The sequence below is a fragment of the Astatotilapia calliptera genome, chromosome 16 (assembly GCF_964374335.1).
Source record: "Astatotilapia calliptera chromosome 16, fAstCal68.1, whole genome shotgun sequence".
NCBI classification, from domain to species: domain Eukaryota; kingdom Metazoa; phylum Chordata; class Actinopteri; order Cichliformes; family Cichlidae; genus Astatotilapia; species Astatotilapia calliptera.
The window spans coordinates 21,116,397-21,132,506 of record NC_137437.1 but is presented as its reverse complement, the minus strand read 5'-3'; the positions used below and the strand labels follow the sequence as shown (position 1 = coordinate 21,132,506).

The 16,110-nt window shown below is 37.9% G+C and overlaps 3 protein-coding genes across 6 annotated transcripts; 2 read left to right on the top strand and 1 right to left on the bottom strand.

Annotated features, from left to right (window-relative positions):
• Nucleotides 1-359: 359 nt before the first annotated feature.
• Nucleotides 360-8,361, top strand: nostrin (nitric oxide synthase trafficking). 2 transcript variants are annotated; one of them, XM_026145318.2, is made up of 16 exons: nt 360-2,142; nt 2,232-2,317; nt 2,422-2,505; nt 2,703-2,765; nt 2,869-2,950; nt 3,032-3,094; nt 3,809-3,907; nt 4,025-4,150; nt 4,972-5,070; nt 5,164-5,289; nt 5,749-5,857; nt 5,943-6,031; nt 6,158-6,283; nt 7,296-7,554; nt 7,653-7,745; nt 7,837-8,361. In XM_026145318.2, the coding sequence occupies exons 1-16, from the start codon at nt 2,047-2,049 to the stop codon at nt 7,971-7,973; spliced, it is 1,737 nt and encodes a 578-aa protein (XP_026001103.1). In that variant the 5' UTR covers nt 360-2,046; the 3' UTR covers nt 7,974-8,361. The 2 variants fall into 2 exon arrangements, with proteins under 2 accessions (XP_026001103.1, XP_026001102.1); XM_026145317.2 differs by having other exon boundaries at nt 7,650-7,745.
• On the bottom strand, nt 7,190-13,176 carry spc25 (SPC25 component of NDC80 kinetochore complex). The gene is made up of 7 exons (XM_026145326.2): nt 13,044-13,176; nt 11,032-11,199; nt 10,573-10,638; nt 10,246-10,392; nt 10,018-10,143; nt 9,231-9,329; nt 7,190-8,947 (listed from the first exon to the last, which is right to left on the bottom strand). The coding sequence occupies exons 2-7, from the start codon at nt 11,177-11,179 to the stop codon at nt 8,823-8,825; spliced, it is 711 nt and encodes a 236-aa protein (XP_026001111.1). The 5' UTR covers nt 11,180-11,199; nt 13,044-13,176; the 3' UTR covers nt 7,190-8,822.
• Nucleotides 9,338-15,609, top strand: LOC113008138 (glucose-6-phosphatase 2). 3 transcript variants are annotated; one of them, XM_026145323.2, is made up of 6 exons: nt 12,355-13,333; nt 14,053-14,121; nt 14,200-14,309; nt 14,385-14,496; nt 14,569-14,690; nt 14,781-15,609. In XM_026145323.2, exons 1-6 carry the CDS (start codon nt 13,278-13,280, stop codon nt 15,293-15,295), a joined length of 984 nt encoding a protein of 327 aa, XP_026001108.1. In that variant the 5' UTR covers nt 12,355-13,277; the 3' UTR covers nt 15,296-15,609. The 3 variants fall into 3 exon arrangements, with proteins under 3 accessions (XP_080146560.1, XP_026001108.1, XP_026001106.1); XM_080290434.1 differs by lacking the exons at nt 12,355-13,333; nt 14,053-14,121 and adding an exon at nt 9,338-9,601; XM_026145321.2 differs by having other exon boundaries at nt 12,355-14,121.
• Nucleotides 15,610-16,110: the final 501 nt, after the last annotated feature.

Sequence of the window (16,110 nt, the reverse complement as noted above, 5' to 3'; positions counted from 1 at the left end):
GGGTTTACTTTTAATGCTACACCTCCAAAGATATGCCACAACTCACAAATGGATAGTTATGTGACATTCACTTACACTTTAAAATTCATTCTCCACTCAAACTGTATATGAGATGTCAATAACAGTATTATGTGTGTGCATCAGACATGGCTAGATGCTGTATTCCCTGTTGAAGCATTTTGTTAATTATTCTGGTACATTTCTGGTAAGCGTTACATTAAAGGCCATTTGTCCTCTTTTGAGGCAGACAAGAATTGTTTGAATAGTTCAATAAAAAAAACCCCAAAAAAACATGAAGATTGCAAATATGTGCGAGTGTGTTGAATAAGCTTAATCGTGGAGGTAGCATGGCTCATAACTGCAGTGTACACAGTTTGACTGTGACAATTCAAAATGCCTGCTGTGAAAAGAGGCTACTGTGAGACACATTAGCCTCAGTAACACATAGACAGCATTCAACCTCCTCCCATTGCTTCTCTGTGCACGGTTGCTTAATACCTCAAATTTATACTACTGTAGATCTGCTGGAGCGTTAGGGTGAGGTTAGGAACTCAAATGCTGGACACAGAGGTTGACAAGGTCAACACAACAACAAAAATATTGATTGGGATTCTCAGAAGGAGATAATACACATTGAAATGTTACTTTTGAATAAATATTTTAAGGACATAAGTTATTAAGTAGTTAGAGCTGAATAATGTGCAGATTTGATACAAAAGGTAAGAACAAAATTGAAATGTAAAGAAAAAAACAGAAGCACAAGAAACAAACATATGGAGCACAAATATATTATCTTACGAGGTAAAGAAAAGCCTCTGTGGACACATACAGACCCACCAATAAATGGGGCACAAAATAGGTAAGTATTTAAGTAAAGTTTATTTACAGAGTGCTTTTCACAGACACAAAGTGGTTTCCAACACAAAAAGTAAAAACTAGAAAATGGGGAAAAGAAAAGCAGTAAGCTAAACTAAAAGAAAACAAGAGAAGCATTCATAGTAAAGCAGATAGTAACTGAAAGACAAATAAGTAATACCTGGCCTTGAAGAATACCAAGAAGCAGGATGACAGAGGTGGAGGAAACCAGAAAGGAATAAAAAGAGAAGCACAGCCAAATGAACCCATTTAACACAAAATATAGAGTGAAAAAATCCAGGACTAGGACAATATCTAATACCCCAGAATCCTAATCATTAAAAATAATGCAGTCTAAATAGGTTTTACATTAAACAACTAATACTCCATTAGCAATTTCAAAGTCAAATTAAACTTTGTCATCTCTGCCATATACAGTACAGTATATAGAGAGACCAGATGACGAGGCTCCAGTTCCATTCAGTGCAAAAGACAATAAATATAATAAGAGTAATAAATATACAGTTCAAGACTAAGGTAATAGGATCAATAACAATTTACAATTTGAATGATTTTAAGTGACCAGTGTAGCAGCTTGTAATCATGAGCAGGATAGACAACTGATGGGTCTGACTTGGCTCAGTTCAGTTTTATGGGATGCCAGCTGGTTGTGTGTTTGGATCACTTATGCAGGCCAAACTTACCAGATTTAATTTGCTGTTCAACCTTCAAAGGAAGGTATGTTTCATACCAAGTAGCCAAAAAAAGTAGAAACTGCTAATTACTAACATTTTAAACTGTTATTACCAAATAGACATGAAATAAAACCACACAAGTCCTTATAGAATAATTATTACCAAAACATCACAACCTAACAACCTAAAAGTATTAACTTTACTTACTTTCTTTAACTTTCTCTAAAGGGTTATTAGGAAACTCAGCCGGTTTAATTAGCTTGAACATTATATAAAGTAGTTCTATTTGGTCGTATCCTTTTATTTATTTATGTTTGCTAAAAGCGTGGACAGACCTTTTTGTGGTGTTTAGATATTCCCCCGTCCTGAATCGGTTGCACATAAACCTGCTGCCTTCCAGCTTGAGTTTAAGCTTGCAGCTTCTTCCGGGGTTTTTTTCACCCCTCTCATTGGAATTTTCCTTTGGCGCAATGCATAAAGCTCAGGTGGTTTGCGCATGAGTAACTTTGGGAGGAGGGTGGTCAAAGTTCCAGGTACAAAGTCAACAAACAGCCACAGTCTTAAGATGAAGGAACCTACCACCACCTGCTCTGTGAGTATATATTTTTGACTGATCGCACAACTTCCACATTCAAATCAAATGTGTCAGGTACTCACGGTGTATTATTTATCACTTTTCAGTATCACCAGCTCTATCAAAATGCGAAACAATATTCAAAAAATGGGGAATACTTCTGCAAAGAGCTCATGTCCGTTTTCCAGCAAAGGTACGCTGACTGTGGTTAGAAAACACCTGAGTCGCTTTAGGAGTTACTGTTTGACCCAGTTTTATTTCTTCTTCTTCCTTGCTGCAATCTTTTTCCTGTTCCAGGGCAGAGTTGGAGCTTACTTACTCCAAAGGCCTACAAAAACTCGCGGGCAAACTCATCAGGGCCTCCAAAGGAATGTCAAACAAGTAAGGGTGACACTGTCTTTTGTCAGTTTTGTGTTTAACATGACCTCTTCCTGGGACTGATTGCCATGCACCGTACAGGAATAATAGTGTGATGAGCAAAAACATGCAGCCACCAAGTTAGATGTGATCAAAACACAGGCAGGTGTCAGGCTAATTAGCCCACAGCTCTAACCTTTTCATGCTGGCTCCCCACTCAGTTCCACCCACAGTGCCTGGTGTCATGTGTCAGATGAGATGTACTCAAGAGCAGACGCCCACAGGTAGTTTTCAACCTGAGTTCAGCTCGAGTCTGCGCCAGTCGAATGATTAAACAAATGTTATCTTGAGCTGGAGTTTAAATGCAGATTTATGTCTTCATTTCAGATCAGTAGGAAATGCATTTCAGCAGGAAGCAATTCTGGAAATACGACAAGTCTTAGACGAGCATAATAAGAGGAAGAGGCCTGTATGTAATTCAGTCTTTCCTTTTATCAAAATCTCTCTGCTACAGTTTCCAGTGATAGCACAATATGCCACTCTTTTCTAGCTTGACAGTGCCATTGAAAGAACCGGAAAGCTTGTTACTGCTAACTGGAGTGAGCAACTGAAGGTAAGGGCGTGTTGTAAACATATACAGGGACAGAAATTGGCTTTGGTGGAGCTGCTGAATCATAAATCCATAAAATGACTGTATCTGCAAAAATATGTTGACATGTACAGTCAGAGAATTGCTATAATGTGGATACCTGCAAGAATGCATTAGAATGTATGCAGAACTCACAGGTCTGATATAAGCTTTAATAATATATGTGTTTGAACAGTTGCATGCCATTAAAAGGAGGGTCATGCTGAGGAATTATGATACTTTACGATTTGGTTTGATGGCACATTATAAAGTCTGGAATTGTGACCAACCATAACCATTCCTCCCTTTCAAAATGGGTAGATTTATCATTAGTCACTGTCATGTTTGGCCTTATCAACCATAATGATCATGCATAAAACGACTCTGTTGTGACCGTTTCCAGGAACTGTTTGGCTGCAATGCAAATCTGATATAAAGCTTTTTTTTAACACGTGACACATTCGTTGAAAATGTTTTGAAAAATAACAAAATAAAATAATAAAATAAAATAATAAAGTGTTTTTGTAGCTATGAGTGTAAAATTTCATATCTACAAAAATAAACTCACAAGAAGCCAAGATAAATGATTTATCTTTCAAATTCAGTCTATCCCTTTTGACACACAACATCACAAAGTAGTTGTAATGTTATTTAAAGTTCATACTAATATATTCATTTGATTTCTTCTTTCTAAACTAGATCAAAAAGAAATTAATTGGACTAACAAGAGAACACGAGGATCTGTTCAACTTTGTTGAAAACAACAAACACATCTCCACTGAGAAAGAAAAACAGAAGGTACAGAATGTGTCATACTGTTTTCATCACTGCAGTCTTTTTCACCACGGGGGGGATACTTACTGGAAAAAGCTGTCAGCATGGTTGCTAAAGTTTTCTCTCTGTTCTTGACTCCAGATGCTTAACAGGCTGACTAAGTCAGCAGAGATGCAGGCGCGGGTGGATGAGGAGTACTTTAATATCAACATGGAGGGTCATCAGATGAGACTCAAGTGGGAAAACACATTGAAAAACTGCTACCAGGTGGAGAAAATAGTTTCCTACTTGTCATTTTGTGGGCATTTAGCTGTTCCTCTTATTAAGAGTGGCTCTTTATGAGATAACGGGGCTCAGTGACGTAGTCAAGAGTTTTTCATTAGTGTGAAAGATTTCACTTCTGATTGGTTCCAGGAAACTCTGAAAGCACAGCTTATCTCCCAGGACAGTATGTTCTGTATTTTGAGCACAAAAACCAGACGTGAATCCAGTTGAGAACCTCTGGGAAATTATGTATTGATGCCTAAATGCTGGGGATCTTCCAGGACACCATCCACAGTCTCATCAGAATGGAGTCATAAGCATTACTGAGCCACAGTGTGACTCCGGTTGGATCGGCCTGTAATATCAGGTTTTAACTTTGCCAGTTGGTGTAATCTTCAAGGATGGTTGATGATTATGAGTTCTACTAACCGTGGTTATGTCATTTTGTTCTCAGTGAATTATGCAACATACATTTCAGTAGCGAATTTTTAGCTTACATTTCTTTCATCAAAATCCACTCTGTGCAGCAGTAGACATTGAATGTATTTTCAGAGATTCCCACATTTATTTACACGTGTACACGTTGTTTAATAAGGACACAGTACCAGAACTTGAGGCTGCTGGCTTAAGCCTGTGATCTTTCTTTTACTCTGCACATGGTCTTTCCACACATTATGACCTGAATCACTTGGTGCATTTATTGAATTTATGGGTTAGATGGCAATCATCTAACTCAAGTGCATATATTTGCTGTTATGTGCTCCATGGTTTAAATGGCCAGGAGATTATCTAAACAAGGACTTTCTCACTTTCTGCTCTTTCAGATCATACAGGAGCTGGAGAAGCAACGGATTGAACTTCTAGGCAACATCCTAAAAAGATATAAGCTCCAAATGTACAGCTTTGGACAGACCCTCAAACATGTGAGACATCCTGACCACCATCGTCCAGTAAACGTTGAATCACTGGTACATTAAGGATATTATATCACCTATGCATACTTGTGCTACCTCTAGGGCCAAACACAGATAGAACAGGCGGTCCAAAGGGTGGACACTGATAAAGACATACAAGCCCTGGTGGAAGAGAACAGAAACACCACTGAAGATCACAACGTCGAGTTTTTGATGGCTGATTATTTCGTAAGTCTTTGGTGTCTGAGAATCTGCTGTTGCATTTCAAACCGAAGTATTTTTTCCTGCAGGCGGTCATCTCTGCAGGGGGCATCTTTTTATGTTAGTGTGTGCATGCTGCAGATAAAAAAGTTACTGGTAGGGCCTGACAGAAATCCTGTACCGTGATCTACTCTATATTTACTGTTACATAAATATAGCTATACATATATACAACATATACGTTTTTTAAAGATGTGGCTTCTATGGGAATATGATGGTAACCTCAATGAGATTTTTCTGATTTAATAAAATGTAGTTACTGTATAGGGACATGTACGATTGGGGTGCAACATGCAGCATGTCTGAAAAGTTTTCGGGACGAATTCAAAGTTAACATGCTACTTTTATTCCCTGTAGATTTAACCATCGATGGTAGATTTAAAAAAATGTTTCTGATTTAATAAGTGACCAGATATCTATGCTCAGGAGGAAGACAGCAAATCATTCATGGACAAAGACAGAAGAAGAGAGGCAATCAAGCTTAAACTTCAGCGCCTCGACGAGAATATTACGAAAACAAAGAAAGACTGTGAAGGCAAGCTGTGTTACGCAACTTTTAAAATAAGAAGTAAAATCATTTGCTGTTTTTCTGTCATTCTAATTCTTACAATGTGTCGCAGGAATTGAAAAACTTATGAAAACATACTCTGAAAATCCATCTTTTTCCAACCAAAAGAACCTTGAGGAAACCGAGCAGCAGCTTGATGAGGTAAATAGTGGACAGTAATGCCAGAGTGGATGTGGATTTATACTGCTGTGTGCTGTTTGATGTTTTCTTCAAACAGACCATGAATCCAGGGTTCCCAATTGCTCACTAATGTCAACTCATGTATAGAATACTCTAAAACTGGATCTCCTGGAGGCTACTCATTACAAACTCTCTACATCGCTGTCTAAATTAGAAGGGAAACCAAAGTCCCATCACCGGTTCAGCAACAGTATTCTGAAATGGAAGGACAAGGTAAGATTTCCATTATGCAGCCGCCTTTTGTTGGCACAAAGGATTTGTAGCTAAAATGTGACTGGACTGAATCCTCAGCTTAATAGGAACAGACTTGATAGAGGGTTAACTTTAATCTCTTACTCTGCATACCCCATACATATCTATCAGTAACATATTTAAAGCAGATTAACTGGAACTATAGTGGAATATTGGTTTTACTGGACAGATGGTGCAAGTAAGAAACAGGATCTTTTTGATTTTCCCAGAAATAAAAGCACAGTGTGCACAAGATTCTTCCCAGTATCTGCTACCTTGCATCTTCAGTACTCCATCACCCTTCCTGTCATTCACACACATGTATTCTGTTTTGCTTCTACAGGCTTTCATTCCTCTCCTTCAATACTTCCACCTGCTAGCTTGTTGATTAGAGTTATTTTACACTTAATATTTAGCATCAACTGGTGAATCAGGTTGCTGGGGCAGGTGATTTGCTGGGGCAACAGGCCTGTCGTAGCTGGTAGTTTGGTATCGCATCAATAAATATACTTATGTTTGGTTCACATGTAGAGGCAAAATGTTTTTACTTGAGATAAAATATTTGCCTGTTTTTTTCTGAATGAACAAGATTATTTTTATTCTATATTATTAGGGATCCTGTCCTTTCCTGTATCTCGTGAGTCACTGCATAAACAGCATGAATGCATTTCTGATGAATCATCTTACATTCAAAATCGGCTCATAACATTACCACCTGCAGTACATAAAGACACAAACTGTCTCGATGCAAAGCAAATTACAGCTAAATTACACTAAATTGGTAGGTAGGACAGTTTGCTTGCAGGAAAATGAGCAAATGAGAACTTCTCTTGTTATTTCAAGTTATCTTATTAAATTGGAAAAACACCAGAAATAAAAAGACTGGAATATCAAAAAGGCGAATTTTTTATTTTATATTACATCGTTGTACAGTTCTGTGTTTACGCTTCTGTAAAGACAAATGCTGTAGTTGAAACCCTTTCTTCTGTTCAAGGACTGTGAACATAGTCTAGTTCAGCTGGCTCGTCCAGTCAGACTCAGGAGGACACCCTTCAGATCCCGGCAGTCACTGAGAGCTTCCATCATTTACAAAGGACCACCTCTGTTTGTGGCACAGCAGTCTGTGGATCCTTCAAAAAATGCCACTGACCAGGTCAGTTCTACAAGCCCAACACAGGAAAGTCAAACTGCAGAGAGTGGCAGCACTGTTAATGGAGTCTTGGAGCCTCACACGGAAGAGGACAAAGGACAAGGTAATTCATTTACAGAGCACAGATACAACTGTTTGTTTAAAATTACAACATCTGGAAATTCAGGAAATTAAAGCACTAAAAACAGTTATTTTTAGCAGATAAAACAACCCCAGAGTTGTGCAGTATAGGAAAATGCAAGGCCATTTACAACTTCACCCCTGAGCACGACGATGAACTGGCTCTGAACGAAGGTAAGTGACACTAAACCTGAGTTTACTAAAAACATTTGCGTTTCTTTAAAGCAAAGATTTAAAGTTTAACTGAAAAAATCATGTTTCACAGGAGATTTACTAGACATTTATTCCAAGGAAGAAAACGGCTGGTGGTTTGGCATGCTGAACGGGCAGACGGGCCATTTCCCATCAACCTATGTTGAAGAGCTACCTCGGTTAAGCAGCATTAAATCATCTGATGCCTGACCGACCCTGAATCAAATTCTAACCACAGCGATGCCAAACATTCATTAGAAACTTAGTCTGAAAGGAACAATATCTGTGTATGCACCGATTTTAATTTGGTTAATTATTCAACATTTGCCACATTCAGTTCTTGTATATTTATGAAGTGAGATGTACATTCAGCATCTTAACACTGCCTCCTGGGTATTTTGTAATGCTCCTAGGATTAAAGTTGAACATGACACTAATATCAAATAACAAGTTTTTTCATAATTTATATTACACTCGATACAAGGTCGACTAACACGAGGCTTTAATAAAGAAGTGCTTTATTACATCATTGATGTCTGTAGCACGCGTAAAAAAAGAGATTTGTAACAAACAAATAAAATAAAACTGTTTACATCAATGTTTAAGTGGTCAGTTCCTTATTATTCAGGATTAAAAGGTAAGCAGTTGTCCAAATGTCAATTCACTCGCTGGGCCCACGTCCTCATTTTAGGTTTGACAGCGTTATCATAGATAAAGGTGAACGGCTTGGACATTCATTGAGCTGCGGTTTGAGCAAGGCCTCGAAGGGGACTGGCGTGGTCCCGCTCCTTAAATTCATATACTTATCTCCAACAAGAACTCGTCTGAAATGATGCCAAAAAAAGAAACTTAATCTTTTTAATAAGAAGAATTCACACGTGTTAGCTACTGAGTACAAAAGAGTATTTGAAATTCAAATCTAAGAGTCCTGAAGTTGACTTTTTATTTAAAGATTTGTAATCCTCCACTGATTACTCCATTGAATCCACTGTGCTTTCTTTAGTCCAAATTGCAGGGAGAATGTCACTGCGTGCTTTTCATCCTTCCCTGCGTTCAATTTTAGCGACGCGTCTGAGAGATAAACTCCTTCCTCACATTTGCCAGGAATGCTGGTAAATTATTGGTCTCCTGAAGTCGCTTTTCCAAGGCTGGCAAACACTTGAGCACGGGGTCACTGGAGACAACTGTAAAACAGAAAAAAAAACAATGACTGATTACAGTGGATGCAATAAAAGAGTGAGCCACAAAATATCAGGTTAAGTGTTCCAATGTTTCTCTCTGGTCTTATTTGAACCAATTTTACAAACACATTAAATATCAGTGTGTTTTTTTGGTCTTCCTATAGCTTTTTAAATAATAATAAAAAGCTCATATCTATATTTGTGAATCTGTTTGAAATTAATACACAGAAATACTATTACATTACACAGGGTTGTGGAAAAAAAAAAGTAGAGGTATTTAACTTACTCTGGTATGATCCGCTTTCATTAATCCCCATCGTGATGACATAGGCGCTGTCTGGATCAGAGGGGTTGATGTTTCGAAAAACAAACTGCAACTTTTCACCTTTAAAAGTTCAAAACAAAGTTCTTGAGTCGTATCAGAAGCGGCGTGTGTCACAAGGTGAAATCGCAACAACCAGCTGACCATCATTAAGTTGCACAACACTTTTTCAGTAACAGTACACATGTCCAGAGTTTCTTCACGATCTGATTATATTCACTCTGAGCTGTGCATGTCTTTATCGTTAATGATGATTCATACAAGCATAAATATCAATCAGTTCACCATGGTAACAGGAATATGCAGAGCAGAGCCTTCATTTTAATCCACCGAAGGTAAAAATATTACTTTACGATTATAGTCTTTCTATTCAATGCATTCAACTCAACCATCAATTAACAATTAAGCAGTTTGTAGGTCAGAATTACTCTAGTTTGGATATGTGCATGCAGACAGCTTCAGAAACATAATGAATGTGGTTCCACTGTTTTAACTAGTACTCATGTACTGAGTATTTATTCCATTCCGACAAAAAAAATCAAAATAATTATAATATTGATTATCACTTCTGAATAGCTAGAGCTTTTATCCTTATGGTTGTTTTATTTTAGAAAGTATCATAACCATATCAGTCATGATCAGCCTAAAAGGAACAGCAAGACCAAAACCTCTTGCACAAAAATCTGTTACAGATAACATAAACAAGAGTCGACAAACATATGTGTATCAAAAATGCATGGTTTTTGCATACCTTTAACCAGCTGTGTTTTGCCGAGGATTGTTCGTACCTCCAACCCCAGATGATCCTGAAAGACGAGTCTGGCTTTTTGGAGATTCTTCAGTCTGTCTTTGTTTGCTTTGTATTGAGATTCAATCACTGAAATGTAGGCAGAAAAAATAAGTGTACTATACAATACAGTCACAGTTTAATATTTAATTTATACGTTACAGCATCAGTGTCACAATCACACAATCTTACGTTCTTTTCTCTTGGTTTGTTCTTCTTTAAGCTTCTCAATCTTCTGGATAATGTCCTCTTTCTGCATATCCTTCTCCTGAATCTCAGATATCACTTCAGATATTGCCTGTCGTTTCTCTTTTAAAGCCACTTTTTTCCGTTCGAGGTCTACGAGGCAAACATTGTGTCAGTACACAAGTTGTGTCAGTACAACTAAGTCCAGAGATAAAGTGAAGATGCGGAAGCAGCATTACACACCACCATTTTCACATGTACACTTGAACTCAGCAGTATGACCTACATTTAAGGTACATGCTAATACTGTGTGCCTAATTTACTGAAACTCACCTTTTTTGAATGTCTGTATTGTTTCAAACAATATGTCATCATCCTTACACTTCTTTAAACACGTATCTGCAACAGAAAACATTTATTATCAGCCATATCAGACAACTCTAATCAAGTAAGAAAATATGTATAATGTTGTAATCCCCTGTGCTGGACGATACTCAGACTGTCTTAAAACACTCCAAAAACACAACTTTGGACCTAGTTGTTATTAAACCTGTAAGACTAAATGTTACTCATAATTAATATTCTTTCTTTGACATGTTTGCCTTTATTGGATAGTGAAGCAGTGAAGATAGGAAAGTGAGGGAAAAAAGGGGACAATAGGGTGTCTTAAAAACTAAAAAGTCCATGTGCAATTTATTTTCTATTGAAATAAAGGATATTAATAATGAAAACAAGCTGAACAGATGTTTGTATATGTAGTTCAACATTAAAAATAAATTTTAAAAAACTTACCAATTGCTGACTTCACAAACTGCCTGTGGGATTGGGCCAACTCTGCCGTTGTGTCTATTATGTCTGTGTATGTTTTAAGCTCCTTGTTGTGGATCTCCTCCATTGCACTTGTAAACCTATCGCTCATGTTTGGGTCAGTGATGGACATCGCGGTGCTTTGTTATGAATCTGTGGTAAAACACAAGCACAATTTTCACTGCAGAGCCAGACAACTGTAGTGGTCGGTCAACACTGGCGCAGAACAGAATACAGAAAAAGCTGCTCAGAGTAATTTATTTGTCCAGGATATGAGTGTCGCCCACAATCAAAGACATTATCACATAATGATGAAGATGAAATAGTAATAAAAATCTATAAAGAACATTAGAAAAAGAACATCATAAATAAACAGCAACAAGTAACAAAGTTGTGAATAAGACATGAAATTAATTGCAGTTAATTGGTTTTGATTTAGCGTACAAAGCAGTCAAATAAACTTTTAATTGAATTTTTTATTTTATTGTGAGTTAACTATTTTAATGCTGAACGCGCTCTCAATGCTGCTGTTTATTTCTAACATGAAGTCTGTACATTAGAGCTCTGAAACTTGGAAATGGATGGATGGAAATGGATGGAAACGAACATTAAGGGTTACTCTGTGTGCTCAGCTCTGACACTTTCCTGTAGCCTAAAACGAAGATGAGACCTTGCTTTGTGAGCAGATTAAAATGAAATTGATCTAATCGATTGAACAGGTATTTTTGGTATTCTCTGTATTCTTTGCTCTGTTTACAAAGCTGTGTAAACAGCTTCCAGCAAGGTAAAACAGCCTTAGCAGCAGATTAAAGATAAAGTATAAAAACATTTCTTGCATCATGTATGCATGTAAATCACAGAATCTGATGTACAGCTACTGCTTAACAACTTGCACACATTCCCCCAGCAGAGAATCTACACGGCTTTTAAGACATGCTGTAAATAAAAGAATCTGAGAAAATGTGGCACTTTCGGCCAAAACATCGCTTCGTAATAAACCCCTCAGGCGGCTGTGTGTAATCTAGCAGTGTATTCTTGGTAAATTGTTAATTTTATAGTTGTTAGTGCTCTAGTAAACTTTTTTTTCCTTTGGCTTAACCAATGTACAATGACCCAGACGTTATGGAGATAAAAGCAAGATTAAAAAGTACAACAGTACAGAATAGGCTGTGCTGTACTGTGTTGTATTTACATTAATATTTTAAAAGACTTATAGTTATGCACTGTGGCTGTTATTTCCAGCAAACAATGACACCAAAACATTTCAAAGCATATCAAAGAGTACAGCTGAAACCATCGTCAGTTAAAACAGTTTTAAATGTTTACTGGCATAATTAGTTATTTAATTAGTTCACAATTGACCTGTCGCTAGTAACAGCTGGCTTTATTATTTAAATACAACATCCATCCATCCATCCATCCATTCGCTACCGCTTATCCTTTTCAGGGTCGCGGGGGGTGCTGGAGCCAATCCCAGCTGTCATAGGGCGAGAGGCGGGGTACACCATGGACAGGTCGCCAGTCTGTCGCAGGGCTAACACACAAGGACAGACAACCATTCATACTCACATTCACACCTAGTGGCAATTTGGATTATCCAATTAACCTATCCCCACAAACTGCATGTCTTTGGACGGTGGGAGGAAGCCGGAGTACCCGGAGGGAACCCACGCAGACACGGGGAGAACATGCAAACTCCACACAGAAAGACCCCGGCCTGATGGTGGAATTGAACTCAGGACCTTCTTGCTGTGCGGCAACAGTGCTAACCACCGTGCCGCCCACAAAAATACAACATTATTTGTGCATATCGGACAACCGGTGACGTAACAGCTACACCAAAACCTACTAACAACATTAGCATGCCAATGCTAACGTTAGCCGGGGGAACATTAGCGGTTAGTTCGTCATCGATTAGCTTGCAAATGAAACCAAAGGATATTTTACAAATGTGGCTTAAACTAGTCAGTCCATTAACGTTTCCGTGTAACACTCACATGTTTTGAAGAGAACTCTAGATTTACGTCTTGCTGTTGCGCAGGTCGTTATTTTCAAAAATCCGCGGTCTAAACGTAGGGGGCGGGCACTCAACGACAACCGGAAATTACGTTAATCATTCATATTATTTCCTCTGCTTTCAAATGAGCTAAACACTGTTATGTTTTTAAACCGAGAAAACATGGTTTAAAAATATTAAATAGCCCACTCCTCTTGCTAAATTTATATTTATAATGATATATATAATGTTTTCAGGATGTTTTTTGCTGAAACGATATCCCACCTTGTGGTCAGTATGTGGAAGTTCAGATGGATCCGAAATTCCGTCCAAACTATATAAAACAACATTATACTTTTTTCAGTATTTGTGCTCTGATTAGAATGGGAAGATAGCTGAATGCTAACAGATGTACTCAGTGAACTCTACTGTGCCAGATGCCAGATGGGCTGTGTTTTTCTCTTGCAGCATTATAGGAAGTTCATTTTGTTGCTACGTTCACTGAGAATGAGAATATTAATGAGGCTGAAAGGATCCAGCAGGTTACGTGTAACTGTCTTTCTTCGTGTGTACAATGGCTAATATTTAACAATTGTAAAAGCAATGTTCTGTGAAAAATCTAATGTCTACATGCTCAGGGTGTAAACAGTTTTGTAACATGTCTTAAAATGCTGAGCCCTAATGGCAACATTATTTTATGTTGGGTTCAAAGCAAAGATGTTGCAGTTGTTGCCATGGCTTCATTTAATGATTTATGATACCAGGTTGATATAAAGTTCCTGAGGTAGGAAAGGACTCACGGTGCTTTAGCTGGCATTGAAGAAGAAGCTGTTGCAGTTGTGTACATAGATAGGGAACCACATGGATTTTGTCTACAGCTTTGGTGTGCAGGTTATACAGTACCTGCAGAACAACTACTGGCAATACCATGACTTCATTGATTTTGTGTCAGTAGTGGGTGACCCTCGTAATATTTTCTCTGTTTATTTCCCTCTCTGGTTCCATCTCAGTCACAATGTTGGCACCAAGATGATTTGGGTGGCTGTCATTGGAGACTGGTTCAACCTTATTTTTAAATGGTAAACCTACTCTTAGGTTAGCATTTGTATCTTTATTTTATGTATTTCTGAACTTTATTCTTATATTTTCTTTTGCAGGATTTTATTTGGGCACCGACCATACTGGTGGGTGCAAGAAACACCCTTCTACCACAATGATTCAAAACCACATTTGGACCAGTTTCATATAACTTGTGAAACAGGGCCAGGTTAGTATGCATGTACGAGTCAGGACTTAAAACTATTAAAGTGTAGAAAACTTTATTTAATGTTTTTCTGAACAGGCAGTCCATCTGGTCATGCCATGGGCTCATCATGCGTGTGGTATGTGATGATCACTTCTGCTTTAAATTTTGCTCGGCCTTCCCACGCCTCATCTGTACACAGCTTTCAAAGGTGAGAGGTTATATACATCTTTACAATTAAATTAGTTGTCTTGTCTTTTTTTAATATGTATTATTCCTACAGGTTTTGTCTTCTGAGGTCCTTTTTGTGGATGACTTTCTGGGTCATTCAGATAAGTGTTTGCATCTCCAGGATTTTTATTGCAACACACTTTCCACATCAAGTTATCCTCGGTGTTTTCACTGGTGTGTTCCACTCTGCTGTCAAAAAAATATCTGATATATCTGTTGTTTTGTGTTCGGACTAAAGACCTTTTTTCTTTCTTTAATGTGTAGGCATGCTGATTGCTGAGGCCTTTGATCACATCCCCTCAGTCTACAATGCAAGCTTGAAAGTTTACCTCCAAACCAACATTTTTCTTTTCTCTTTCGCTGTTTGCTTTTATTTGCTCTTTAAACTGTTGGATATCGATCCCATGTGGTCAGTCAGCAAAGCCAAGAAGTGGTGCGCTAACCCAGACTGGATCCATCTCGACACAACGCCTTTTGCCGGTCTGGTTAGAAACCTGGGAGCCTTGTTTGGGCTGGGCCTGGCAGTGAACTCTGAGATGTTCGTTCAGAGCTGCAAAGGGAAGAACGGCTGCAAAAGTATGTTTAAACTCATGTGCGTGACTGCAACGCTCACATTTCTGCAACTGTACAACTTTATTAAAATGCCCACTCACAATGAGGCTCTGTTTTATATACTGTCGTTCTGTAAAAGTGCTTCAATACCTCTCGGTGTGGTTGCTGTTATTCCTTACTGTGTTAATTTGCTCATCAGAGAGCATGAAGAGAGGAAGCTAGCTTAGACTGTGGAGCAGCTTTCAAGTTTTACAATATTACCCCCAACACTTATTGATCAAGGATATCAGCAAGGTTGAATGGTAGTGTTGGCAAACAAGTGTAAATATGTATGTGTATTATGGAGGTAATCACACGAGACTGAAACAGTGTATGTTTAAAAAAGTTGCATTTGTGGGTTTGAATAGCATGTTTTGAAATTTCCATTTGCTTGATCTGTTGCTTACCTGAGTCCATTCTATGGTGTTTGTTTTATATGTAAATCACAATAACTGTAAAGACTGTTCAATTTCTTATTAAAGAGTTTCTTTGGGACATTATACAACCCTGGAATCATTCGGGAGATGCTTTTGCCTGAAGTGTTTTCCCATTTTTTCCTTACGAATATCCATCCTTTTTAGGGTTTATGTCCGTGTTTAAGAGGTTACACACAAATTAGAGCACAAATGGTTTTTGAAAACTTCATTTTGACAGTTTACATCACAACAGCCTGAAACAAAATCAGACCTCCAGATTTTATTGTGACCTGTTAGCCCATCAGTTCTGTGTAAAAGTCAGCTAGATAACAAGTAAGATCCCTTACCACTGCAGCTCAGATGAAAGAACAGGTGAAATTTTAGATTGTCAGAAATGACAGTTTATCGATATTTATATCATGTCAGAAATGTCAGTTATAAAAGTATCATTTTTAGTTTTTAAGCACTTTAAATGTATGGACATACAGCTTGCTCTGCATGCATTGAATAATCTCTTGTAGCTCTCTTCAGGAAAACTTAGATATTAATCAGCCAAAATAAGTGAAGCAGAACAGAAGCTGTGATGT